Below are 27,955 nucleotides of genomic sequence, written 5' to 3' on the forward strand. Positions count from 1 at the left end.
ACCGCCGGGTGCAGAGGTCTGAGATCCAGAGGAGTCATGGCTGCTGTGTTCGCTGTCCTTCTGTTGGGGCTGCTGGCCCCCGCCACCGCCGCCCCCGCCGCCGCCGCCCCCAGCTGTGATGATGTCATCACCCCGCTCCGCAGGGACCAAGCAGACAAGGTCAGTCTCAGGTGTTACCATAGCAACTATAGGTGACTGTAGTTGATCTACTATACAATGTACAGTGATATGTCGTACAGTCTATTCAGTGTCTGTAAATGAAGTCATACAATTATAATCTATATTATAATGATATGACTTATTCGATATATCACCTGCAGTGATATATCGAATAATCCAGTCAGTGTGTGGAGTAAAGAATCTATGAAGAGTAAATGTTGACTAAAGTAAACATCAGTAGATAAAGTCCGGTTCTGTCCCAGATCCTAGAAGTACTGATTCTTTCTACCTGTATCGCGCTCTTCCTGTGATAGCTCGTCCTACACGTTCTACATGTTCTCCACGTTCTATACGGTCTACGTGTACTCCATGTTGTACGTGTTCTCCGTGTGGCACCAGGCGTTGGGCTCCTGGGTTCTGGTGGGTTCCGTGACAGATGAGAAGACAGGCCTGCTGCCTCAGCTCTCCAGCTCCTTCATGGAGCTCTCGATGTCGGAGGACAACAGCTCCTTCACCTACAGCGAGAGGAACGAGTTCGGGTGAGCTGGAGGGAGGTCAGAGGGGGCGTGGCTGTGTGGAGGGGGTGTGGTTATGGAGAGGGGTGTGGTTATATGGAGGGTCTTATCCGGGGATGGGGGGTTATTAGCCTAGCGTTGGGTGTGGTCCTCTCTGACCCATGTGTCTGTACCTCCAGCAATGGGTCGTGTGTCTGGTACCACATCGTCGGTGACATTACGGACGACGCCAACCTCACTGTGAGGCTCCACACTATGGGTAAGTTCCCCATCAACATCATCAATAATAAATAGCTAGCGGGCCAACATCCTAGCAGGCGTGATGTAGCATGCTATGAAGCATTACAGGTCGAGCCCTGGCCCTCTGGGCCTCAAGATGATGGGCTAGCTAGCACACGTTAACACGCTGTGACGCTAGCTGACGTCCTCACATGTTGACACGCTAACACGCTAGCTGATGTCTTCACATGCTAACACGCTAACAAGTAGTAACGCTTGCTGTGGTCCTCACATGTAAACAAGCTAACACATTGTAACGCTAGCTGCCGTCCCCACATGCTAACACGCTAGCCCACATGCTAACACGCTAAAACGGTAGCTGACGTCCTCACATGTTAACACGCTAACAGGCTTCAATGCTAGCCGAGGTCCATGCATGCTAACAGGCTAACACGCTGTGACGCTACCTATGTTGACCCGCGGTCCCTCTTTGTGCTGCAGTGCGTGACCAGGGCGGTGTGGAGACCACCACTCGGGGGTTCATCGGACAGATCACTCTGTTCCAGAGCTGTCCGTCCTGCCCTGAGGACCGGCTCACCTCCTACTACAGCGGCGTGTACGACCCCACAGACAGCAACTCCACCAACGTCCAGTTCACACTCGACTACAGTACGCACAACACTGATACACACTCAACTACAGGACAACACTAATACACACTCAACTACAGTACGCACAACACTGATACACACTCAACTACGTCTATACATAGATAGATTGGTCATTCATTTACTAATGAAATTGTGTGTGTGTGTGTGTGTGTGTGTGTGTGTGTGTGTGTGTGTGTGTGTGTGTGTGTGTGTGTGTGTGTGTGTGTGTGTGTGTGTGTGTGTCTCAGGGAGGGAGGGGCAGCACCAGGACCTGGAGGCTCTGAAGGAGGTTCCTCTGAGTACCAGACAGCAGGCCGCGTGCCTCAACATGACAGAAATCACCGGGGGGTACACCTACGACGGAGTCTCCGGTGAGGCCTGCCGTACAGCGAGGCCTACCGTAGTGCGAGGCCTACTGTAGAGTGAAGCCTACTGAAGAGCGAGGCCTAGCGAACAGTGAGGCCTACTGTAGAGTGAGGCCTACTGTAGAGTGTGGCCTACTGTAGAGTGAGGCCTACCGTAGAGTGAGGCCTACTGTAGAGTGAGGCCTACTGTAGAGTGAGGCCTAGTGTAGATTACCAGTAGAGTATCAGTCCTACAGGAGAGTACCAGTAGAGTACCAGTAGAGTATTAGTCCTACAGTAGAGTACCAGTAGAGTATTAGACCTACAGTAGAGTACCAGTAGAGTACCAGTAGAGTATTAGTCTTACAGTAGAGTACCAGTAGAGTATTAGTCTTACAGTAGAGTACCAGTAGAGTATCAGTCCTACAGTAGAGTACCAGTAGAGTACCAGTTGAGTATCAGTCCTACAGGAGAGTACCAGTAGAGTACAAGCAGAGTATTAGTCTTACAGTAGAGTACCAGTAGAGTATCAGTCCTACAGTAGAGTACCAGTAGAGTACCAGTTGAGTATCAGTCCTACAGGAGAGTACCAGTAGAGTATTCCTACAGTAGAGTAACAGTAGAGTATTAGACCTACAGTAGAGTACCAGTAGAGCACCAGTAGAGTATCAGTCCTACACTAGAGTACCAGTATAGTACCAGTAGAGTATTAGACCTACAGTAGAGTACCAATAGAGTACCAGTAGAGTATACTGCAGTACTGATGTTGATCTCCTGTCCCTCTCAGAGCCGTGTCCCAGGAAGGTGCTGGTGCTGAAACCAGACGAATAAACCGAGCACTGAAGATCTATTCTCTGCTCCGAAATATATCAGAAATAAAATCTCTAATCAAAGTGATGTTTTCTCTTCTTCTTGAGCCCAGAACTGATGCTTGTTGTGTATTGATGACTGTTGAGCCTTTTCCGGCGTTTAAGTGATATCAAAAGTAGCTGATAACTCTAGAACCACAGTACATACCTCCTGATAACTAGAACCACAGTACATATACCTCCTGATAACTAGAACCGCCGTATATACCTCCTGATAACTAGAACCACAGTACATACCTCCTGATAACTAGAACCACAGTATATACCTCCTGATAACTAGAACCGCCGTATATACGTCCTGATAACTAAAACCACAGTACATACCTCCTGATAACTAGAACCACTGTATATACCTCCTGATAACTAGAACCACAGTATATACCTCCTGATAACTAGAACCACTGTATATACCTCCTGATAACTAGAACCACAGTATATACCTCCTGATAACCAGAACCACTGTATATACGTCCTGATAACTAGAACCACAGTATATACCTCCTGATATCTAGAACCACAGTATATACCTCCTGATAACTAGAACCACGTATATCTCCTGAACCAACAATGTGGGATACTTCTCAAGGTTGTAGACAGAGAGCTTTGTGTTCCTGTGTGTCAATTTTTGTATAGATGTTTGACCTACTCCTGGTCATTATGGAAAGAGGCTAAAGTAATCCCCTTGCCAAAACATAAAAAAGCCTTCCTTTTCTGGGGCTCATAGTAGACCCATCCGTCTACTACCCGTAAAGAGCAAGATATTGGAAAGGACTATTTTTATTAGTAATGAACTTGTAACAAAATCTCAGCATGCATATCGAGTTGTTCATTCAACTAACTCTGCTATTGTTCATATGACTGACGAATGTTTTAAAGAAATGGATAACAAAATAATTGTGGGTACTGTTATGCTTGATTTTAGTGCGGCTTTTGACATTATTGACCATGCCCTGCTTATTGCTAAACTCAAGTGCTATGGTTTCGCTGATACTGCCCTCTCTTAGATGGAGAGTTATCTGTCTGGCAGGAGGCAAAAATAGTTTTTCAATGGAAGCTTATCAGTCAGCGAAGATGTCTTCTGTGGAGTGCCTCAAGGAAGCTGTCTGGGTCCTCTTTTATTTTCGATCTTTGCCAATGATCTGCCCTATTTTCTCAAACAGACAAAAGTAGTAATGTATGCTGATGACTCAACTATGTTCTGTGCTGCGTCTACATGCAACAAACTGACTGATGTATTATGCAAAGAATTTCAAACTGTGTCTGATTGGGCAGAGGACAACAAATTAGTGTTGAACATCACTAAGACTACGTGCATGGTTGTTGGTACCAGGATAAGGATTGCCAGAGACTCCTGTTTAAATCTATCTATGGGTGGTATTCCAATAGAGCAAGTAAGGAAAATTAAATTACTTGGCATCATAATAGATGATCAATTGTCATGGTCTGACCATATTGATTCAATTGCAGTAAAAATGGGACAGGGTTTAGCTAAGACTAGAAGATGCTCCTACCATGTGACACCTTCAATCAGGAATCAGGTGGTTCAGGCTCTAGTTCTCTCTCACCTAGGGGACTGTAGGGGTGTGGGGTCCAGCGCCGCGAAAAACATATAAAAAGCTCGAGCTGGCTCAAAATAGAGCTGCAAGACTGGCTCTTCAATGTACTTTTAGAGCTAATGTCATGAAGAAGCACAAGTCACAGTTCACCGTTGAGGCTTAGGTAACATCTAGTCTTGTATTGTTTACCTAAAATGCCGTTGTTGATAGGAAACCCGATATTTTTTTTCAGAACAGCTTGGTCAGACAGACTCAAGGCACATAGAACTAGACTGGTCAGGAAAGGTTGTTTTGACCCCGCACAGCCCTAAACAAATCAACTGAACAGGGCAGTCATTTACAGAGCCGTCAGTCAGTGGAATTCCTTGGTATAAGAAGCGTCGAGGGTGAACATAGACTAAAGTAATCACTAAAACACATGCTGAGGGAATCTACACAACAGGAATGACTCTCTGTGCTTGATGTACTCGTCAACTTGTAGAATTATCATGTAATGCATATTGTCAGTGTTAAAACTCACTTTTCTCCTGCAATGTTTTTTTATTGAGAGGTTAATGATGTCTGCACAATGTATTGAAGTGATAACTCTAGAACCACGTATATACCTCCTGATACCTCTTCCAGAGCCCCGATTCCTAAATGTGAGAGTGCTTTGTGTTCAGGGGTCTCTGACCTCCTGATTGGAGGCTGGATCCTCTGCAGTGACCTTCGCCCCCCCCCCCCCCGCCCCCCTCCCCCGGGCGACGCTGAGGCTATAAAGCCTCGGGCCGCCGGCAGCAGCAGTCTGAGATCCAGAAGAGTCATGGCTGCTGTGTTCGCTGTCCTTCTGTTGGGGCTGCTGGCCCCCGCCACCGCCGCCGCTGACCCCGCCGCCGCCGCCGCCGCCGCCGCCACCGCCGCCGCCGCCCCCAGCTGCGATGATGTCGTCACCCCGCTCCGCAGGGACCAAGCAGACAAGGTCAGTCTCAGTGGTTACCATAGCAACTATAGGTCACTGCAGTTGATCTACTATACAGTGATATATCGTCTATTATATATGAAGTCATAAAATTATAATCTATATATATGCCTATATTTTATATATAAGTATGTCACATGCAGTGACATATTGTTTAGTCCAGTCAGTGTGTGTAGTAAAGGATCTATGAAGAGTAAATGTTGACTAAAGTAAACATCAGTAGATAAAGTCTGGTTCTGTCCCAGATCCTAGAAGTACTGATTCTTTCAACCTGTATCGCGCTCTTCCTGTGATAGCTCGTCCTACACGTTCTACATGTTCTCCACGTTCTATACGGTCTACATGTACTCCATGTTCTACGTGTTCTCCGTGTGGCTCCAGGCGTTGGGCTCCTGGGTTCTGGTGGGTTCCGTGACAGATGAGAAGACAGGCCTGCTGCCTCAGATCTCCAGCTCCCTCGTGGAGCTCTCGCTGTCAGAGGACAACAGCTCCTTCACCTACATCGAGAGGAACGGGTTCGTGAATGGGTCGTGTGTCTGGCTCCACATCGTCGGCGACATTACGGACGACGCCAACCTCACTGTGAGGCTCCACACTATGGGTAAGTTCCCCATCAACATCATCAATAATAAATTGCTAGCATGCCAACGTCCTAGCAGGCGTGATGTAGCATGCTATGAAGCATTACGGGTGGAGCCCTGGCGCTCTGGGCCTCAAAATGATGGGCTAGCAAGTTCGTGCTAGCTAGCACACAGCTGAGGTCCTCACATGCTAACACACTAACACGCTAGCTGATGTCCTCACATGCTAACACGCAAGCTGCGGTCCTCACATGTTAACTGGTTAACACGCTAGCAGACGGCCTCACATGTTACTGTAACACGCTGACATGCTAGCTATGTTGACCCGCGGTCCCTCTCTGTGCTGCAGTGCGTGAGCAGGGCGGCGTGGAGATCACCACTCGGGGGTTCATCGGACACATCATTCTGTTCCAGAGCTGTCCGTCCTGCCCTGAGGACCGGCTCACCTCCTACTACAGCGGCGTGTACGACCCCACAGACAGCAACTCCACCGACGTCCAGTTCATAATGAACTACAGTACGCACAACACTGATACACACTCAACTACAGGACACACAACACTGATACACACTCAACTACAGTACACAATACTGATACACACTCAACTACAGGACACACAACACTGATACACACTGAACTACAGTACACAACACTGATACACACTGAACCACAATACACAACACTGATACACTCTCAACTGCGGTAATTCATTTGCTAATGAAATTGTATGTGTGTGTGTGTGTGTGTGTGTGTGTGTGTGTGTGTGTGTGTGTGTGTGTGTGTGTGTGTGTGTGTCTGTGTGTGTGTGTGTCAGGGAGGGCGGGGGAGCACCAGGACCTGGAGGCTCTGAAGGAGGTTCCTCTGAGTACCATACAGCAGGCCGTGTGCCTCAACATGACAGAAATCACCGGGGAGTACACCTACGACGGAGTCTCAGGTGAGGCCTACCGTAGAGCAAGGCCTACCGTAGAGCGAGGTCGACTGTAGAGTGAAGCCTACTGAAGAGCGAGGCCTAGCGAACAGTGAGGCCTACTGTAGAGTGAGGCCTACTGTAGAGTGAGGCCTACCGTAGAGTGAGGCCTACTGTAGAGTGATGCCTACCGTAGAGTGAGGCCTACCATAGAGTGAGGCCTACCGTAGAGTGAGGCCTACCATAGAGTGAGGCCTACCATAGAGTGAGGCCTACCGTAGAGTGAGGCCTACCGTAGAGTGAGGCCTACCGTAGAGTGAGGCCTACCGTAGAGTGAGGCCTACTGTAGAGTACCATTAGAGTGCCGTAGAGTACCAGTAGAGTATTAGTCCTACAGTAGAGCACCAGAAGAGTATTAGTCCTACAGTAGAGTACCAGTAGAGTATTAGTCCTACAGTAGAACATCAATAGAGTACCAATAGAGTATTAGTCCTACTGTAGAGCACCAGTAGAGCATTAGACCTGCAGTAGAGTACCAGTAGAGTACCAGTAGAGTATTAGACCTACAATAGAGTACCAGTAGAGTACCAGTAGAGTATTAGTCCTAAAGTAGAGTACCAGTAGAGTACCAGTAGAGTATTAGTCCTACAGTAGAGTATCAGTAGAGTATTAGACCTACAGTAGAGTACCAGAAGAGCATTAGCCCTACAGTACAGTACCAGTAGAGTACCAGTAGAGTATTAGTCCTACAGTAGAGTACCAGAAGAGCATTAGCCCTACAGTACAGTACCAGTAGAGTACCAGTAGAGTATTAGTCCTACAGTAGAGTACCAGTAGAGTATTAGACCTACAGTACAGTACCAGTAGAGTACCAGTAGAGTATTAGTCCTACAGTAGAGTACCAGTAGAGTACAAGAAGAGCATTAGACCTAAAGTACAGTACCAGTAGAGTACCAGTAGAGTATACTGCAGTACTGATGTTGATCTCCTGTCCCTCTCAGAGCCGTGTCCCAGGAAGGTGCTGGTGCTGAAACCAGAGGAAGAAACCGATCACTGAAGATCGATTCTCTGCTCCGAAATATATCAGAAATAAAATCTCTAATCAAAGTGATGTTTTCTCTTCTTCTTGAGCCCAGAACTGATGCTTGTTGTGTATTGATGACTGTTGAACTTCTGCCTTTTTCCTGCGTTTTAGTGACATCACAAGTGGGTGTTTCCACCTAGATGTATGCCAGATAGATCAACAGCATTTGCTACGGTCCACTGGGTAGGCTGCTAGACTGACAGCAGCATGAATCTAGATGGACACGCCCACTTGTGATGTCACTAAGGCTCAGCTTCACACCTGGTGGTAACATAGGGGCCCTTAAACAGCTAGCCTCAAAGCATCTTGATTAAGTGTGTAAGATTGTTAGCATGTAAGCTAGCCAGCTCCCGAGCAGAAAGATCCAATGGAAGAAGAGGGAGGGGAGCTCAGATTGGACGAGGAGAAGGAGAAGGGGAGCTCTGATTGGACGAGGAGGTCTGATTGGACAAAGAGAAGTTGGAGGAGGGGAGGTATGATTGGAACAGGAGGAGGGGAGGTCTGATTGGACAAGGAGTAGGAGGAGAGGTCTGATTGAACAAGGTGGAGGAGGAGAGGTCTGATTGGACGAGGCGGAGTGTTATCCTGGTATCATGCTAGGTCCTCAGTCCAAATGTTTTTTAGTGTCTATTGATGACTGATACTAGTTTCATATCTCTGATAATCATCAGGCCCCTGTAAACCAAGGACTGTAAATAAACTGAGCGGTTTATTCTGAGCGGTTCAACACTGCGGCATACCGGTGTGGCATCCCGCCCCGTAAACCTCGGCCCGGGCGGGTCAGAGGTGTAGTCGTGGACGGCGTATACCGCCGCCACCCACTATCCGTCGACCCGAGACTTGGACAAAGGGTGGAGGAGTGTGGCATCCCGCCACTTAAAGCTCGGCCCGGACCAGCCCGAGGGTTGGTCCTGGATGGCCGATACCACCGTCACCCACCAGCCGGCCACGGAGAGCACCGACCGAACCCCAATCAGCGAGATTGGGGGACACCTGGCCGAAAGCCGAGGAGCCATCTTAAAAGGAGCACGAGGACTGATATTTGGAGAGACCAGGAACGCGAGTGAGGAAGGAGGAAGTGCTCGGGTCCGCGACCGCGACCGCGTCCGCGATCAGCTAGAGGCCCGCGGAGGCCCTAGAGACCGCGTCTTCATTATATGATCCAAGTGTTATGCAATAAATGTCTTTAATGGCTTAACCCTCGCTGCCAAGCGTGATTTATACCTGGAACCCGGCTCATTCGAGGAGCGGGTTGCCACACCGGGTAAACACACATCTCCGGACAGCACAACATGGACCCTGCAAGGTTTACACAGTGAGTGTGTGAGTGGGTGTCAACATTTGTCCCAAGGTTTTATCGCCTCACAATAACAGCTAATATCGGCTGCTTTGATATTTGAATTTTACCATTTTAAATATCAGCGTTTTCAGTTTGTGGTGGTAAGGTGTTTTCAATTGGTAGGTTAGTAGTGTGTTATTGGTTCAGGATGGGTAGGTCAGTAGTTTGTTGGTTCAAGGTGAGTAGGTTAGTAGTTTGTAGTTGTTTCAGGATGGGTAGTTTAGTAGATTGTTGTTGCTTCTAGATGGGTGGTTAGTTGATTGTTACAGGATAGGTAGGTTAGAGGTTTGTTGGTTCAGGGTGGGTTGGTTAGTAGTTTGTTGGTTGTTTCAGGGTGGTTAGGTTAGTAGTATGTTGGTTGGTTCAGGGTGGGTAGGTCAGTAGTTTGTTGGTTGGTTGAAGATGGGTAGTTTAGTAGTTTCTTGGATCAGGCCAGATAGTTTGTTGCTTCTAACAGGATACCTCCTTATAACTCTAGAGCAACGTAAATAACTTCTGCTAACTCTAGAACCATGTATATGCCTCCTGATAACTAAAACCACTGTATATACGTCTTGATAAATGGAACCACGTATATACCTCCTGATAACTTTAGAACAACATATAACTCCTGATGAATCTAGAACCACCGTATATACATCCTGATCAATCTACATCCATCCTATATGCCTCCTGATAACTCTAGAACCACTGTATATATCTCTTGAAACTAGAACCACGAGTATACCTCCTGATAGTTAGAACCACCGTATAAACCTCCTGATATATCTATAACCATCATTATACCTCCTGAGAACTAGGACCACCGTATATAGCTCTCGATAACTCTGGAACCAGCGTATATACCTCCTGATAGCTAGAACCCTATGTATACCGCCTGATAATTCTTCCCCGATTCCTTTAATGTAAGAGTGCTCTTTGTTCTGGGGTCTCTGACCTCCCTATCGGAGGGTGGATCCTCGCGGTGACACCCCCCCCCCCCCCCCCGCCCCCCCCCCCCAGGGCGACGCTGAGGCTATAAAGCCTCGGGCCGCCGGCAGCAGAAGTCTGAGATCCAGGAGTCATGGCTGCTGTGTTCGCTGTCCTTCTGTTGGGGCTGCTGGCCCCCGCCACCGCTGCCCCGCCCGCCCCCAGCTGTGATGATGTCATCACCCCGCTCCGCAGGGACCAAGCAGACAAGGTCAGTCTCAGTGGTTACCATAGCAACTATAGGTGACTGTAGTTCATCTACTATACAATATACAGTGATATGTCATCTATTCAGTGTGTATATATGAAGTCATACAATTATAATCTATATATGCCTATATTTTATGCATAAGTATATCACATGCAGTGATATATTGTTTAGTCCAGTCAGTGTGTGTAGTAAAGGATCTATGAAGAGTAAATGTTGACTAAAGTAAACATCAGTAGATAAAGTCTGGTTCTGTCCTAGATCCTAGAAGTACTGATTCTTTCGACCTGTATCGCGCTCTTCCTGTGATAGCTCGTCCTACACGTTCTACATGTTCTCCACGTTCTATACGGTCTACATGTACTCCATGTTGTACGTGTTCTCCGTGTGGCTCCAGGCGTTGGGCTCCTGGGTTCTGGTGGGTACCGTGACAGATGAGAAGAAAGGCCTGCTGCCTCAGATCTCCAGCTCCCTCATGGAGCTCTCGCTGTCAGAGCACAACATCTCCTTCACCTACATCGAGAGGAACAAGTTCGTGGATACGTCGTGTCTCTGGCTCCACGTCGTCGGCGACATTACGGACGACGCCAACCTCACTGTGAGCCTCCACACTATGGGTAAGTTCCCCATCAACATCATCAATAATAAATTGCTAGCATGCCAAAGTCCTAGCAGGCGTGATGTAGCATGCTATGAAGCATTACGGGTGGAGCCCTGGCGCTCTGGGCCTCAAAATGAAGGGCTAGCAAGTTCGTGCTAGCTAGCACACAGCTGAGGTCCTCACATGCTAACACACTAACACGCTAGCTGATGTCCTCACATGCTAACACGCAAGCTGCGGTCCTCACATGCTAACACGCTAGCTGATGTCCTCACATGCTAACACGCTAACACGCTAGCAGACAGCCTCACATGTTACTGTAACACGCTGACATGCTGTTACACCAGCTATGTTGACCCGCGGTCCCTCTCTGTGCTGCAGTGCTTGAGCAGGGGGGGACCACCACTCGGGAGGTCTTCGGACACATCACTCTGTTCCAGAGCTGTCCTTCCTGCCCTGAGGACCGGCTCACCTCCCACTACAGCGGCATGCACGACCCCGCAGACAGCAACTCCACCAACGTCCAGTTCATAATGAACTACAGTACGCACAAAACTGATACACACTCAACTACAGTACACAATACTGATACACACTCAACTACAGGACACAACACTGATACACACTCAACTACAGTACACAATACTGATACACCCTCAACTACAGGACACAACACTGATGCACACTCAACTACAGGACACACCACTGATACACACTCAACTACAGGACACAACACTGATACACACTCAACTACAGTACACAACACTGAAACACTCAACTGCAGTAATTTGTTTGCTAATGAAAGTGTGTGTGTGTGTGTGTGTGTGTGTGTGTGTGTGTGTGTGTGTGTGTGTGTGTGTGTGTGTGTGTGTGTGTGTGTGTCCCAGGGAGGGTGGGGGAGCACCAGGACCTGGAGGCTCTGAAGGAGGTTCCTCTGAGTACCATACAGCAGGCCGCGTGCCTCAACATGACCGAAATCACCGGGGAGTACACCTACGACGGAGTCTCAGGTGAGGCCTACCGTACAGCGAGGCCTACTGTAGAGTGAGGCCTACCGTATAGTGAGGCCTATTGTAGAGTGAGGCCTACTGTAGAGTGAAGCCTACTGAAGAGCGAGGCCTAGCGAACAGCGAGGCCTAGCGAACAGCGAGGCCTACTGTACAGTGAGACCTACTGTAGAGTGAGGCCTACTGTACAGTGAGGCCTACTGTAGAGTGCCGTAGAGTGCCAGTAGAGTATTAGTCCTACAGTAGAGTACCAGTAGAGTATTAATCCTACAGTAGAACATCAATAGAGTATTAGTCCTACAGTAGAATACCAGAAGTGTATTAGTCATACAGTAGAGCACCAGTAGAGCATTAGACCTGCAGTAGAGTACCAGTAGAGTATTAGACCTACAATAGAGTACCAGTAGAATATTAGACCTACTGTAGAGTACCAGTAGAGTATTAGACCTGCAGTAGAGTATCAGTAGAGATTTAGTCCTGCAGTAGAGTACCAGTAGAGCACCAGTAGAGTATTATTCCTACAGTAGAGCACCAGTAGAGTAATAGTCCTACAGTAGAGTATCAGTAGAGTATTAGTCCTACAGTAGAGTACCAGTAGAGTATTAGACCTACAGTAGAGTACCAGTAGAGTATTAGTCCTACAGTAGAGTATTAGACCTTCAGTAGAGTACCAGTAGAGTACCAGTAGAGTATTAGACCTACAGTACAGTACCAGTAGAGTACCAGTAGAGTATACTGCAGTACTGATGTTGATCTCCTGTCCCTCTCAGAGCCGTGTCCCAGGAAGGTGCTGGTTCTGAAACCAGAGGAATAAACCGATCACTGAAGATCTATTCTCTGCTCCGAAATATACCAGAAATAAGATCTCTAATCAAAGTGATGTTTTCTCTTCTTCTTGAGCCCAGAACTGATTCTTGTTGTGTATTGATGACTGTTGAACTTCTGTGTTTTCCTGCGTTTTAGTGACATCACAAGTGGGTGTTTCCACCTAGATGTATGCCAGATAGATCAACAGCATTTGCTACGGTCCACTGGGTAGGCTGCTAGACTGACAGCAGCATGAATCTAGATGGACACGCCCACTTGTGATGTCACTACGGCTCAGCTTCACACCTGGTGGTAATATAGGAGCCCTTAAACTGTCAGCTAGCCGTCTGCGTGCTAGCCTCAAAGCATCTTGATTAAGTGTGTAAGATTGTTAGCATGTAAGCTAGCCAGTAAGCTACCTCGTCTTCCAGAAAGATCCAATGGAAGACGAGGGAGGAGAGGCGGAGGTCTGGTTGGAAGAGTGTCTAATCAGAGGGGAGCTCTGATTGGACGAGGAGGTCTGATTGGACAAAGAGAAGTTGGAGGAGGGGAGGTATGATTGGAACAGGGGTAGGGGATGTCTGATTGGACAAGGAGGAGGAGGATAGGTCTGATTGGACGAGGCGGAGTGTTATCCTGGTATGCTAGGTCCTCAGTCCAAATGTTTTTTAGGGTCTATTGATGACTGATACTAGTTTCATATCTCTGATAATCATCAGGCCCCTGTAAACCAAGGACTGTAAATAAACTGTATAAATACACTGAGCGGTTTATTTTGAGCAGTTCAACACTGCGGCCTACGGGGTAAACACAAATCTCCGGACAACACAACATGGACCTTGTAAGGTTTACACAGTGAGTGTGTGAGTGGGTGTCAACATTTGTCCCAAGGTTTTATCGCCTCACAATAACAGCCTTACATCGGCTGCTTTGATATTTAAATTTTACCATTTTAAACATCAACATTTTCAGTTTGTGGTAAGGAGTTTTGAATTGGTAGGTTAGAAGTTTGTTATTGGTTCTGGATGGGTTGGTCAGTAGTTTGTTGGTTCAAGGTGAGTAGGTTAGTAGTTTGTGGTTGTTTCAGGATGGGTAGTTTGGTAGATTGTTGTTGCTTCTGGATGGGTGGTTAGTTGCTTGTTACAGGATAGGTAGGTTAGAGCTTTGTTGTTTCAGGATGGTTAGGTTAGTAGTATGTTGGTTGGTTCAGGGTGGGTAGGTCAGTAGTTTGTTGGTTGGTTGAAGATGGGTAGTTTAGTAGTTTCTTGGATCAGGCCTGATAGTTTGTTGCTTGTAACAGAATACCTCCTTATAACTCTAGAGCAGCCGTTCTCAATCTGTGGTACGTGTACCACTGGTGGTACGCGAGCGCCCTCTAGTGGTACGCGGAGTATGAATGATTTTTTGAAGCAATTTTTTGAAGTTGAAGCAAGCGTTAAAAAAAAAAGTGAATGTACCCATCATATGCATGATCTTAAACCTGCATTGACCAACTGCTGTGACGCAGAGGTGTAGCCATGGTTTCAACATTGGGGGGGACAAATGCCTGGGGGCGGGGTCCGGCCCCCCCCCAGGCAAAGATTTTGAACATGCTTTAATCTGGTGCACTCTGAGAGCAAAATCTCAATACCTAGCACCTAATTTTGAAGACCTGTTTAGGGATGGATGTTTAAAACACTTTAATACTGGATGTGACCAAGCAGTGTGGGAGTGTGGAAGACTTGAAATTAGGAAAAGGTTGACACACATATACTTCAGAGCTCTGTTTTCCTTTACTTTTTAAATTAAATATAACATTTTGCGCTCCTCAATATTTCATCCAATCCAGTCAGTTATTTTTTTCCACATTACATTCATTGATGTTTTTTTTTTTTTTTTTACAAAACACACACAAACAAACACCTACACCACCACAACAAGGACACAAAATCCAGCCAGTTCTTACTTCCATTACATTTTTTATTGCATAACCATCACATTTGCCAATGCTGAGTAAAACCCACCCAGGTGCATCTATCTCATGGACCTAAATAGAAGTCCCACCAAAACTTTTGTTACCCCTCAGAAAACATAGATTTTCTGATATTTTCAACCACTTGTTTAATAAGTACATAGATGAGTTTCACGAGAGCGCACTGAGCTAATCTCATGGTGAAACCATTAGCCGTATTGATTGATGCACTGTTAAAGAATTAGACATGTCAAGGACATAACCTAAATGTTTTCTGATTAGTTATGGATTAATCTATGAATACATACATTATACAATGTTTTGTAACTTTGAATGAGACTTGACTTAATAATTATTATATTGCTATATTTGCAACTGCAACGCTGCTGTGTAAAGTTGTGTGTCAAGTATCTAATCCGATATCATGTTTTTTAATTTGAATCGATTAGTATCTGAGTATAAATTTTTTTGACCACCCTACACTATATACATGTGTGCTAACAGGATTCTGCTTGAATGTCATGATTCGGTCTTAACCTTTCATATTTACTCCTCTCTTAGGCGACTCATCTCTATGCCACCACTAGATTGACAAACTCTCCCTGTGCTTTCATCCTCCAAACTTTCTGTCTCTCCCGCTGGCTTACTAGCTCTACTGTGAACACAACAGAGGAAACATGGAAGGAATAATATCACAGATATCAGCAAACTATTTACCAGTAGACTACTGATACACACTATAGACATCAGTGCCACTGCCAACAGAATTCTGCTCTAATGTCACAATTCGGTTTAAACCATTAATATTTACTCTTTGACAATTATTTTGCAAACGCTTTTATCCAAAGTAACTTACAAATTGCATTGAACATAGGAAAAGCCAAGGCTCTACTAGTTTCCAGAACTCCTCTCTTAGGCTACTCACCTCTATGTCACTAACAGATTGACACACACTGCTTTCATCCTCCAAACGTTCTTGCTCTCTGTGCTTCACTCTCTTTATTCTGAGCACACCAAAGTGAACATGCCACAGGGAAGAAATATTATCAGATAACAAGTACTGTTCCTTTCTCAGATAGTCAACAAACCACTTTTGATCTGAATGACAATAATTCTATGACTAGTTTTTTGTAGTCTATTAACTCTACTGTACTGTAATGTTACAACTGATAGGTTAACACTTCTCATTTTCTCACCCCTCTTTACTTACTTTGCTTCTTTTCTGAGACGAGGCAAAACATTGCCGAATGTCTCTGCAACCCTCTTGCTTCCTCTTGCTCATGACGACTGTGAAATAACACAAGCAGCACTAACATCATGAGAGACAAGTTAAAACTTCACGCAGGCTTGTTGTTACAATGTACAACATTGATAGTTCCTAAAATGGAGTGCTGAGAATGGGTGTGCACTTCGTAGGCCTACAGTGCATGTGAAAGATTTACCCATGGTGACATATACAAGTGTGTGTGTGCGACACAGAACCAATTTTGAGGCAGGCCTGGCTAACATGAGATTCTACTATCATCCTTACCTCCCTTCTCCTACTCCCAATCCCTTGCTCTTCTCCTCTCTTTCGCTCTCCATACCTCCAAGCCTAGTTACCCTAAACAGCAAAGGTTGCTAATGCATATTTGTTACAGCTTGCCAACACCTTTACTGTCACTGGCATTTGTTAATTTCTGAATCAGGCCTCTCTCTCCCCATCTCTCTCGCTCTCTCTCTCACACTAAGCAGCACCAAATACAATCTTGACGACTTTTGTAGTGCTGTGTGTAGTATAGCCACACGTTTGCCCCTTCTGAACTTGAACACGCAGTTCATTTCCTTTCCTAGCTCCTCTGTTGGTAGCTTAGCCATGTCAAGTCACGTTGTCAACATCAACATGGATACATGGAGCAGAACATAAGCGGGTAAAAGTTAGCAGCAGGTTGGATATTCGCCGGATATTCAGTTTTGCAATCGGATTCATCCGGCTTAATCAACACAATTGCACTATATTACGGGTGTAGTATGTTGAGGACAGTATAGGACAGCGTATTGACAAAGAATCACACCGAAATGAGTTGTTGCTATCGATATCTGTGCAAGAACAGCGCTGTAATCTACGGTCCGGCTGCTATCTGTTTTAGGGACCGTCCACAAATTACACCCCACGGACTGGTGACATAGACGTTACCATGGAATTTTGCAGGAAAGAAATCACCAATAATCAATAAAAACACATATTCTCATTATGATTGCTGTAGTACTTGCCAATGGGGGGCTTTTATTTACTACAGGTCATTATTGGTTGACATTTTGCATTATAGCGAATGAGGATGCAATTAACAGTTTGAAATATTCACCAAAAATCAATATAAATACATTTTCTCATTCTGATTGCTGTAGTACTTGCCAATGGAGGGCTTTTACTTACTATGGGTCATTATTTGTTCATATTTTACATAATAGTGAAACAGGATGCAATTAATAGTTTAAAATATTCACCAAAAATTAATAAAACTACATTTTCTCATTCTGATTGCTGTAGTACTTGCCAATGGTGGGCTTTTACTTACTACGGGTCATTATTTGTTGACAACTTGCATAATAGTTAAACACAATGCAATTAATAGTTTAAAATATTCACCAAAAATCAATAAAACTAAATTTTCACATTCTGATTGCTGTAGTACTTGCCAATGGTGGGCTTTTACTTACTACGGGTCATTATTTGTTCATATTTTATATAATAGTGAAACAGGATGCAATTAATAGTTTAAAATATTCACCAAAAATCAATAAAACTACATTTTCTCATTCTGATTGCTGTAGTACTTGCCAATGGTGGGCTTTTACCTACTACGGGTCATTATTTGTTGACATTTTGCATTATAGCGAATGAGGATGCAATTAATGGTTTGAAATATTCAACAAAAGGAAACTTTCCCATTCTGTTTACTAGGCTTGTTGCTAATGGTAAGCTGCTACTTATTATGGGTGACCTTTTTTGTGAAATAGGATGGGAGTAATTATGAAAAACACACAAAAGGCATTGTTAACAAGACATTTTTTAATAACAGATTAGTAAATATGGCTGTAGGCTATCTGTTAAACAAAAACAAAGCCCAGTGATGAATAAAAATACATTTTCTTATGCTTTGATGTAGCTGCCAGTGACCGTATTTCTTATAACATTATGGTATAATTTCAACAAAATGTCAACAAATAATGACGCGTACTAAGTAAAAGCCCACCATTGGCAAGTACTACAGCAATCAGAATGAGAAAATGTAGTTTTATTGATTTTTGGTGAATATTTTAAACTATTAATTGCATCTTGTTTCACTATTATGCAAAATATCAACAAAAAATGACCCGTATGTAAAAGCCCACCATTGGCAAGTACTACAGCAATCATAATGAGAAAATTTATTTCTATAGATTTTTGGTGAATATTTTAAACTATTGATTGCATCCTCATTCGCTATAATGCAAAATGTCAACAAATAATGACCCATAGTAAATAAAAGCCCACCATTGGCAAGTACTACAGCAATCAGAATGAGAAAATGTAGTTTTATTGTTTTTTGGTGAATATTTTAAACTATTAATTGCATCTTGTTTCACTATTATGCAAAATATGAACAAATAATGACCTGTAGTAAGAAAAAGCCCACCTTTGGCAAGTACTACAGCAATCAGAATCAGAAAATGTAGTTTTATTGATTTTTGGTGAATATTTTAAACTATTAATTGCATTGTGTTTCACTATTATGCAAGATGTCAACAAATAATGACCCGTAGTAAATAAAAGCCCACCATTGGCAGGTACTACAGCAATCAGAATGAGAAAATGTAGTTTTATTGATTTTTGGTGAATATTTTAGCTATTAATTAGGCCTACATCCTGTTTCACTATTATGGAAAATGTAAACAAATAATGACCCGTAGTAGGTAAAAGCCCACCATTGGCAAGTACTACAGCAATCAGAATGAAAAAAAATAGTTTTATAGATTTTTGGTGAATATTTTAGCTATTAATTTCATCCTGTTTCACTATTATGCAAAATATCAACAAATAATGACCCGTAGTAAGTAAAAGCCCACCATTGGCAAGTACTACAGCAATCAGAATGAGAAAATGTAGTTTTATTGTTTTTTGGTGAATATTTTAAACTATTAATTGCATCTTGTTTCACTATTATGCAAAATACGAACAAATAATGACCCGTAGTAAGTAAAAGCCCACCTTTGGCAAGTACTACAGCAATCTGAATCAGAAAATGTAGTTTTATTGATTTTTGGTGAATATTTTAAACTATTAATTGCATTGTGTTTCACTATTATGCAAGATGTCAACAAATAATGACCCGTAGTAAATAAAAGCCCACCATTTGGCAAGTACTACAGCAATCAGGCCTAAAAATTTTTTTTGTTTGGTTCCGGTTTCCGACCGACCCTGTCAATTTATGTGCGACCCAAATTATTTTATGAGCTTTATAAAAAAAAAAAAAACATTTTTTTTTTGATGCAAACTATAATTACGTTTTGGTACAGCACCTCTTCATTCTGTACAAGGATGAGCGAATTCATCATTCGTCATTCATCATATCATTCGCTGCCGCTGGAAAAAATAAAATAAAAAAATAAAATAAATTCCCTACCTACCCATGACCTCAACTGACAACCAACAGGAACCAAATTTTTTTTTTTTTTAGGCCTCAGAATGAGAAAATGTAGTTTTATTGATTTTTGGTGAATATTTTAGCTATTAATTAGGCCTACATCCTGTTTCACTATTATGGAAAATGTAAACAAATAATGACCCGTAGTAGGTAAAAGCCCACCATTGGCAAGTACTACAGCAATCAGAATGAAAAAAAATAGTTTTATAGATTTTTGGTGAATATTTTAGCTATTAATTTCATCCTGTTTCACTATTATGCAAAATATGAACAAATAATGACCCGTAGTAAGTAAAAGCCCACCTTTGGCAAGTACTACAGCAATCTGAATCAGAAAATGTAGTTTTATTGATTTTTGGTGAATATTTTAAACTATTAATTGCATTGTGTTTCACTATTATGCAAGATGTCAACAAATAATGACCCGTAGTAAATAAAAGCCCACCATTGGCAAGTACTACAGCAATCAGGCCTAAACATTTTTTTTGTTTGGTTCCGGTTTCCGACCGACCCTGTCAATTTATGTGCGACCCAAATTATTTTATGAGCTTTATCAAAAAAAAAAAACTTTTGATGCAAACTATAATTACGTTTTGGTACAGCACCTCTTCATTCTGTACAAGGATGAGCGAATTCATCATTCGTCATTCATCATATCATTCGCTGCCGCTGGAAAAAATAAAATAAAAAAATAAAATAAATTCCCTACCTACCCATGACCTCAACTGACAACCAACAGGAATCAAACTTTTTTTTTTTTTAGGCCTCAGAATGAGAAAATGTAGTTTTATTGATTTTTGGTGAATATTTTAGCTATTAATTAGGCCTACATCCTGTTTCACTATTATGGAAAATGTAAACAAATAATGACCCGTAGTAGGTAAAAGCCCACCATTGGCAAGTACTACAGCAATCAGAATGAAAAAAAATAGTTGTATAGATTTTTGGTGAATATTTTAGCTATTAATTTCATCCTGTTTCACTATTATGCAAAATATCAACAAATAATGACCCGTAGTAAGTAAAAGCCCACCATTGGCAAGTACTACAGCAATCAGAATGAGAAAATATGTTTCAAGTGATTTGTGGTGATTTCTTTCCTGAAACAATTCCATGGTAACGTTTATGCCACCAGTCTGTGGGGTGCAATTTGTAGACGGTCCCTAAAACAGATGGCAGGCAGGACGTTGATTTAAGAGCATTTCTCGCACAGATATCGATAGGAGCAACATGTCGCTGTGATTTTTGTTGATACGGAGTCCTATGCTGTCCTCAACATACTACAGCCGTAATGAAGTGCAATTGTGTTGATGAAGCCGATTGCGGGGTAAATGAAAACCGAATATCCAGCGAATATCGAACATGCGGCTGACTTTTACCCGCTCAGAACATAGTGGGTCATATGTCCGATACTTTTTGGAAACGTTTTCTTCATAAAACGTGCCAGACAGATTTTGTATACATTTTATTCCTTAGTATTAGCTACATGGGTATGCCGTCTTTCAGAACCATTCATTAACTGCACTAAAGAGAGAAAAACAAGTGCATCCTTCTGAAAATGCACTTCCAAATGCATCTCTGTCCCCAGCACATTTAAAACCAAACTGCCCATGCATTTAGATCTAATGGGGAACATTTCGGAACATTGAGACGTCGGCATAATGAGGCGTTGGAATTACGGAATGGGGCCGGGGCCAAGGTCATCTAGCTGGCTTATTACATAGGTAACACATAGTTAATGATGCTGCTCGCTAGAGAAGCGACAACAACCCACGAAATTTGAGAGACTATCAAAAGCTTCATAACTTACGTGTGTTTTCGATCGTAACACGCGACTCATTTGCTGTTGTTGATGTTTTTGATTCCGTGGTCATGTAAAAAAGACGGTTGATGACCAATGCAATCGAGTGACAAGTCACCGTCACCGAGCCGCACGTGCAGGACACGAATCAAATCATGGACCTATCCCATTGGCTAGCTAGCCCGAACTGCCATATTCTTATTGGCTGTAAGAGCGGTAGACGGTATCGGATTGAGTTATTTAGGGTGTGCGGCGCGCACTATGTGCAGAGATGCGTTCAGGGAACGGAGTGTACTTCAGGGAAAACCTAAGTTTTATGCCCATATAAATATTGAATTGCTATATCCCTATTCCCAGCGATTTATTGGGGGGGACATTTTGGGCATATCTGAACATTAGGGGGGACTTGTACCCCCCAATGTATATGGCCGCTACGCCTATGCTGTGACGACGAGTAGGGGAAGCAAAAATCTTGCAAAATCATCCTGTGACGAGACGTTGAAGTCTGCCTTGAGAGGACGACGCTGAAGTTGGCATCCGATTCGCAGCATCCGATTCGGCTTGAAATCCACTTAGAATCTTCAAATCGGTCCTGATTGAAAACCACTACACCTAGACTCTTCAAATCTGGACTACATTATCACAGTGAGGCTATACATTATGTAAAACATAGTTTCAGATTTGTGAAACCTTTACCCTATTTGTGAAAAAATGCAATACAGGCTTATTTGAATGCTTTTTAGGGGTCCAGACCGCATTGCATTTTCACAAATAGGTTAAAGGTTTCACAAATCTGAAACTATGTTTTACATAATGTATAGCCTCACTGTGATAATTTAGTCCAGATTTGAAGAGTCTAGGTGTAGTGGTTTTTAATCAGGATCAGTTCTAATGCGGTCTGAACCCCTAAAAAGCATTCAAATGTGCCTTTATTGCATTTTCACAAATAGGGTAAAGGTTTCACAAATCTGAAACTATGTTTTACATAATGTATAGCCTCACTGTGAAAATTTAGTCTAGATTTGAAGAGTCTAGGTGTAGTGGTTTTCAATCAGGACCCGTTCTAATGCAGTCTGGACCCCTAAAAAGCATTAAAATGAGCCTGTATTGCATTTTCACAAATAGAAAAAAGGTTTCACAAATCTGTAACTATGTTTATTATAATGTATAGCCTCACTGTGATAATTTAGTCCAGATTTGAAGAGTCTAGGTGTAGTGGTTTTCAATCAGGACCGATTTAAAGTGGACCAGCTGCTGAATCAGATGCTGCGAATCGGATGCCAACTTCAGCGTCGTCTTCAGAGGCCAGACATTTCTGGACTTTTGGATGCAGCGACGCAGCGAATATCCTGCGCTTTCCGACAAGGCTGTGCGCTTTCTCATTCCACTCGCGACCAGGCTTCCCTTGGTCGCAAATGGTCGCAAATAAGAGCGATAACTACTGTCATGTCATCGCTCTTATTTTATCCCCAAAAACGCAGCTGATCGGACGCATCACACGATTCGGAGGCATGCATCACATTTAAGGATTTTAAAAACTGATTCTTATTATTATTTTTCAAAACTGCATTCGGAAGAGAAGGGAGACTAGCGTTGCTCACGGGTTGGAATGAAAGGGAGAAAAGGGGACAGAGTTGCCTGCGGAAGCGATGTCTGAGATGCAGAGACTACTTCACGCTACCTGTTCCTTACGGTGTGGAATGAGAGCTCGTGAAGGCACTATTGCGCAAGTACGCCTGCGTGCTTGCGCAATAGCATACTGCCCGAGAATGCAGTATCGTCAAATCTGTCCCTGGGAAAAGTAACGTTGCTTGCTTCGAATTGAAAAAGGAAACCGCTATAATGAAATAGCGGTAATATTTCCACATTAATTGATAAAATAACAGGGGATTGGAAGGGGGGATGGCTGTTTCAGAAGGGGGATGATTTTGATCATTTTAATTGCAAAGGGGGATGCCATCCCCCCTCATCTCGAGTGCTGGAAGCAGGTTGGATACTGAACCAAGTCTGAGGCTAAAGCTAACCTCAATCGACCCAGACATCACACCCCTATCACTAAGCATGATAGGCCTAATTTTCAATGTGTGCCTGAGTACATTCTCCTTCAAACCTAAACATAGTTTATGTTCTGACCTTATGGCACTTACTGCAGTATTTTTTAATACTGAATACGTTGTTTTTCTATGATACGCTTGTTCTTACTCATGATAGTTTGATTACAGTGTTTTCGCAGTACACATGATTTCTCTCTTTGCTGTGCATGATTGCTTATAACAGGATTGTTTGACTCCAGTATTTAAATATTCATGTTCAATTCTTTGAATGTTTTGATGCAGTACAATTTACCTCACATGATTGGTTGACTGCAGTTGTTAAAATTAATATTCAGTGCTGTGAATGCTTTAATTCAGTATACTTGTTAATAACCTCACTAGATTGACTGGTATGTTATATGCCAGATGATATCCCCATTTGCCGGGTAGCCCTATTGAAGCAGTTGTTCAATTATTAGTATTATCCCGTTGCAAGTGTTTAAATATAATACATGAGTTATAGACAGTTGGCTGCTTCAGTCAAGTAAAGTCATGTGAGTAATAAATCGTATTATTAATATTAATGCCTTCTGTGTAAACTCTATGTAGTTATAGGCCTACACACTTTATTTTAATTCCGGTGGTACTTGGAGAGCCAAATCATTTCTAAGGTGGTACTCATGGTAAAATGTTTGAGAACCACTGCTCTAGAGCAACGTAAATAACTTCTGCTAACTCTAGAACCATGTATATATACCTCCTAGTAACTAGAACCACTGTATATACGTCTTGATAAATGGAACCACGTATATACCTCCTCATAACTTTAGAACAACATATATAACTCCTGATGAATCTAGAACCAAAGCATATACCTCTTGATCAATCTAGATCCATCCTATATGCCTCCTGATAACTCTAGAACCACTGTATACATCTCTTGAAACTAGAACCACGAGTATACCTCCTGATAGTTAGAACCACCGTATAAACCCCCTGATATATCTATAACCATCATTATACCTCCTGAGAACTAGGACCACCGTATATAGCTCTCGATAACTCTGGAACCAGCGTATATACCTCCTGATAGCTAGAACCACCGCATATACCTAGCCCCGATTCCTAAATGTAAGAGTGCTCTTTGTTCTGGGGTCTCTGACCTCCTGATTGGAGGGTGGATCCTCTGCGGTGACCTTTGCCCCACCGCCCCCATCGTGCGTTGAGGGGGGGGGGGGGGGGGACGCTGAGGCTATAAAGCCTCGGGCCGCCGGCAGCAGCAGTCTGAGATCCAGAGGAGTCATGGCTGCTGTGTTCGCTGTCCTTCTGTTGGGGCTGCTGGCCCCCGCCACCGCCGCCGCTGACCCCGCCGCCGCCGCCACCGCCGCCGCTGACCCCGCCGCCGCCGCCCCCAGCTGTGATGATGTCATCACCCCGCTCCGCAGGGACCAAGCAGACAAGGTCAGTCTCAGGTGTTACCATAGCAACTATAGGTGACTGTAGTTGATCTACTATACAATGTACAGTGATATGTCGTACAGTCTATTCAGTGTCTGTAAATGAAGTCATACAATTATAATCTATATTATAATGATATGACTTATTCGATATATCACCTGCAGTGATATATCGAATAATCCAGTCAGTGTGTGGAGTAAAGAATCTATGAAGAGTAAATGTTGACTAAAGTAAACATCAGTAGATAAAGTCCGGTTCTGTCCCAGATCCTAGAAGTACTGATTCTTTCTACCTGTATCGCGCTCTTCCTGTGATAGCTCGTCCTACACGTTCTACATGTTCTCCACGTTCTATACGGTCTACGTGTACTCCATGTTGTACGTGTTCTCCGTGTGGCACCAGGCGTTGGGCTCCTGGGTTCTGGTGGGTTCCGTGACAGATGAGAAGACAGGCCTGCTGCCTCAGCTCTCCAGCTCCCTCATGGAGCTCTCGCTGTCAGAGGACAACAGCTCCTTCACCTACATCGAGAGGAACGGGTTCGGGTGAGCTGGAGGGAGGTCAGAGGGGGCGTGGCTGTGTGGAGGGGGTGTGGTTATGGAGAGGGGTGTGGTTATATGGAGGGTCTTATCCGGGGATGGGGGGTTATTAGCCTAGCGTTGGGTGTGGTCCTCTCTGACCCATGTGTCTGTACCTCCAGCAATGGGTCGTGTGTCTGGTACCACATCGTCGGTGACATTACGGACGACGCCAACCTCACTGTGAGGCTCCACACTATGGGTAAGTTCCCCATCAACATCATCAATAATAAATAGCTAGCGGGCCAACATCCTAGCAGGCATGATGTAGCATGCTATGAAGCATTACAGGTCGAGCCCTGGCCCTCTGGGCCTCAAGATGATGGGCTAGCTAGCACACGTTAACACGCTGTGACGCTAGCTGACGTCCTCACATGTTGACACGCTAACACGCTAGCTGATGTCTTCACATGCTAACACGCTAACAAGTAGTAACGCTTGCTGTGGTCCTCACATGTAAACAAGCTAACACATTGTAACGCTAGCTGCCGTCCCCACATGCTAACACGCTAGCTCACATGCTAACACGCTAAAACGGTAGCTGACGTCCTCACATGTTAACACGCTAACAGGCTTCAATGCTAGCCGAGGTCCATGCATGCTAACAGGCTAACACGCTGTGACGCTACCTATGTTGACCCGCGGTCCCTCTTTGTGCTGCAGTGCGTGACCAGGGCGGTGTGGAGACCACCACTCGGGGGTTCATCGGACAGATCACTCTGTTCCAGAGCTGTCCGTCCTGCCCTGAGGACCGGCTCACCTCCTACTACAGCGGCGTGTACGACCCCACAGACAGCAACTCCACCAACGTCCAGTTCACACTCGACTACAGTACGCACAACACTGATACACACTCAACTACAGGACAACACTAATACACACTCAACTACAGTACGCACAACACTGATACACACTCAACTACGTCTATACATAGATAGATTGGTCATTCATTTACTAATGAAATTGTGTGTGTGTGTGTGTGTGTGTGTGTGTGTGTGTGTGTGTGTGTGTGTGTGTGTGTGTGTGTGTGTGTGTGTGTGTGTGTGTGTGTGTGTGTGTGTGTGTGTGTCTCAGGGAGGGAGGGGCAGCACCAGGACCTGGAGGCTCTGAAGGAGGTTCCTCTGAGTACCAGACAGCAGGCCGCGTGCCTCAACATGACAGAAATCACCGGGGGGTACACCTACGACGGAGTCTCAGGTGAGGCCTGCCGTACAGCGAGGCCTACCGTAGTGCGAGGCCTACTGTAGAGTGAAGCCTACTGAAGAGCGAGGCCTAGCGAACAGTGAGGCCTACTGTAGAGTGAGGCCTACTGTAGAGTGTGGCCTACTGTAGAGTGAGGCCTACCGTAGAGTGAGGCCTACTGTAGAGTGAGGCCTACTGTAGAGTGAGGCCTAGTGTAGATTACCAGTAGAGTATCAGTCCTACAGGAGAGTACCAGTAGAGTACCAGTAGAGTATTAGTCCTACAGTAGAGTACCAGTAGAGTATTAGACCTACAGTAGAGTACCAGTAGAGTACCAGTAGAGTATTAGTCTTACAGTAGAGTACCAGTAGAGTATTAGTCTTACAGTAGAGTACCAGTAGAGTATCAGTCCTACAGTAGAGTACCAGTAGAGTACCAGTTGAGTATCAGTCCTACAGGAGAGTACCAGTAGAGTACAAGCAGAGTATTAGTCTTACAGTAGAGTACCAGTAGAGTATCAGTCCTACAGTAGAGTACCAGTAGAGTACCAGTTGAGTATCAGTCCTACAGGAGAGTACCAGTAGAGTATTCCTACAGTAGAGTAACAGTAGAGTATTAGACCTACAGTAGAGTACCAGTAGAGCACCAGTAGAGTATCAGTCCTACACTAGAGTACCAGTATAGTACCAGTAGAGTATTAGACCTACAGTAGAGTACCAATAGAGTACCAGTAGAGTATACTGCAGTACTGATGTTGATCTCCTGTCCCTCTCAGAGCCGTGTCCCAGGAAGGTGCTGGTGCTGAAACCAGATGAATAAACCGAGCACTGAAGATCTATTCTCTGCTCCGAAATATATCAGAAATAAAATCTCTAATCAAAGTGATGTTTTCTCTTCTTCTTGAGCCCAGAACTGATGCTTGTTGTGTATTGATGACTGTTGAGCCTTTTCCGGCGTTTAAGTGATATCAAAAGTAGCTGATAACTCTAGAACCACAGTACATACCTCCTGATAACTAGAACCACAGTACATATACCTCCTGATAACTAGAACCGCCGTATATACCTCCTGATAACTAGAACCACAGTACATACCTCCTGATAACTAGAACCACAGTATATACCTCCTGATAACTAGAACCGCCGTATATACGTCCTGATAACTAAAACCACAGTACATACCTCCTGATAACTAGAACCACTGTATATACCTCCTGATAACTAGAACCACAGTATATACCTCCTGATAACTAGAACCACTGTATATACCTCCTGATAACTAGAACCACAGTATATACCTCCTGATAACCAGAACCACTGTATATACGTCCTGATAACTAGAACCACAGTATATACCTCCTGATATCTAGAACCACAGTATATACCTCCTGATAACTAGAACCACGTATATCTCCTGAACCAACAATGTGGGATACTTCTCAAGGTTGTAGACAGAGAGCTTTGTGTTCCTGTGTGTCAATTTTTGTATAGATGTTTGACCTACTCCTGGTC

General features: G+C 44.0%; 1 protein-coding gene and 1 long non-coding RNA gene across 11 annotated transcripts; one reads left to right on the forward strand and one right to left on the reverse strand.

The window, feature by feature from the left end:
* On the forward strand, nucleotides 1-27,329 carry LOC115535473 (uncharacterized). Of its 10 annotated transcripts, none has more exons than XM_030346731.1 (7): nucleotides 5,100-5,157; nucleotides 24,605-24,690; nucleotides 25,090-25,229; nucleotides 25,385-25,464; nucleotides 25,926-26,093; nucleotides 26,337-26,459; nucleotides 27,220-27,328. In XM_030346731.1, exons 1-7 carry the CDS (start codon nucleotides 5,115-5,117, stop codon nucleotides 27,261-27,263), a joined length of 684 nt encoding a protein of 227 aa, XP_030202591.1. In that variant the 5' UTR covers nucleotides 5,100-5,114; the 3' UTR covers nucleotides 27,264-27,328. The 10 variants fall into 10 exon arrangements, with proteins under 10 accessions (XP_030202594.1, XP_030202593.1, XP_030202587.1 ...); XM_030346730.1 differs by lacking the exon at nucleotides 5,100-5,157 and adding an exon at nucleotides 24,506-24,574; XM_030346736.1 differs by lacking the exon at nucleotides 5,100-5,157 and adding an exon at nucleotides 24,517-24,580 and having other exon boundaries at nucleotides 24,626-24,690.
* Nucleotides 14,638-17,014, reverse strand: LOC115535500 (uncharacterized). Its single transcript, XR_003974507.1, has 2 exons — nucleotides 15,939-17,014; nucleotides 14,638-15,732 (listed from the first exon to the last, which is right to left on the reverse strand). It is a non-coding gene; the product is annotated as an uncharacterized LOC115535500 (long non-coding RNA).
* Nucleotides 27,330-27,955: the final 626 nt, after the last annotated feature.

Source organism: Gadus morhua, chromosome 22, assembly GCF_902167405.1.
Source record: "Gadus morhua chromosome 22, gadMor3.0, whole genome shotgun sequence".
Taxonomy (NCBI): domain Eukaryota; kingdom Metazoa; phylum Chordata; class Actinopteri; order Gadiformes; family Gadidae; genus Gadus; species Gadus morhua.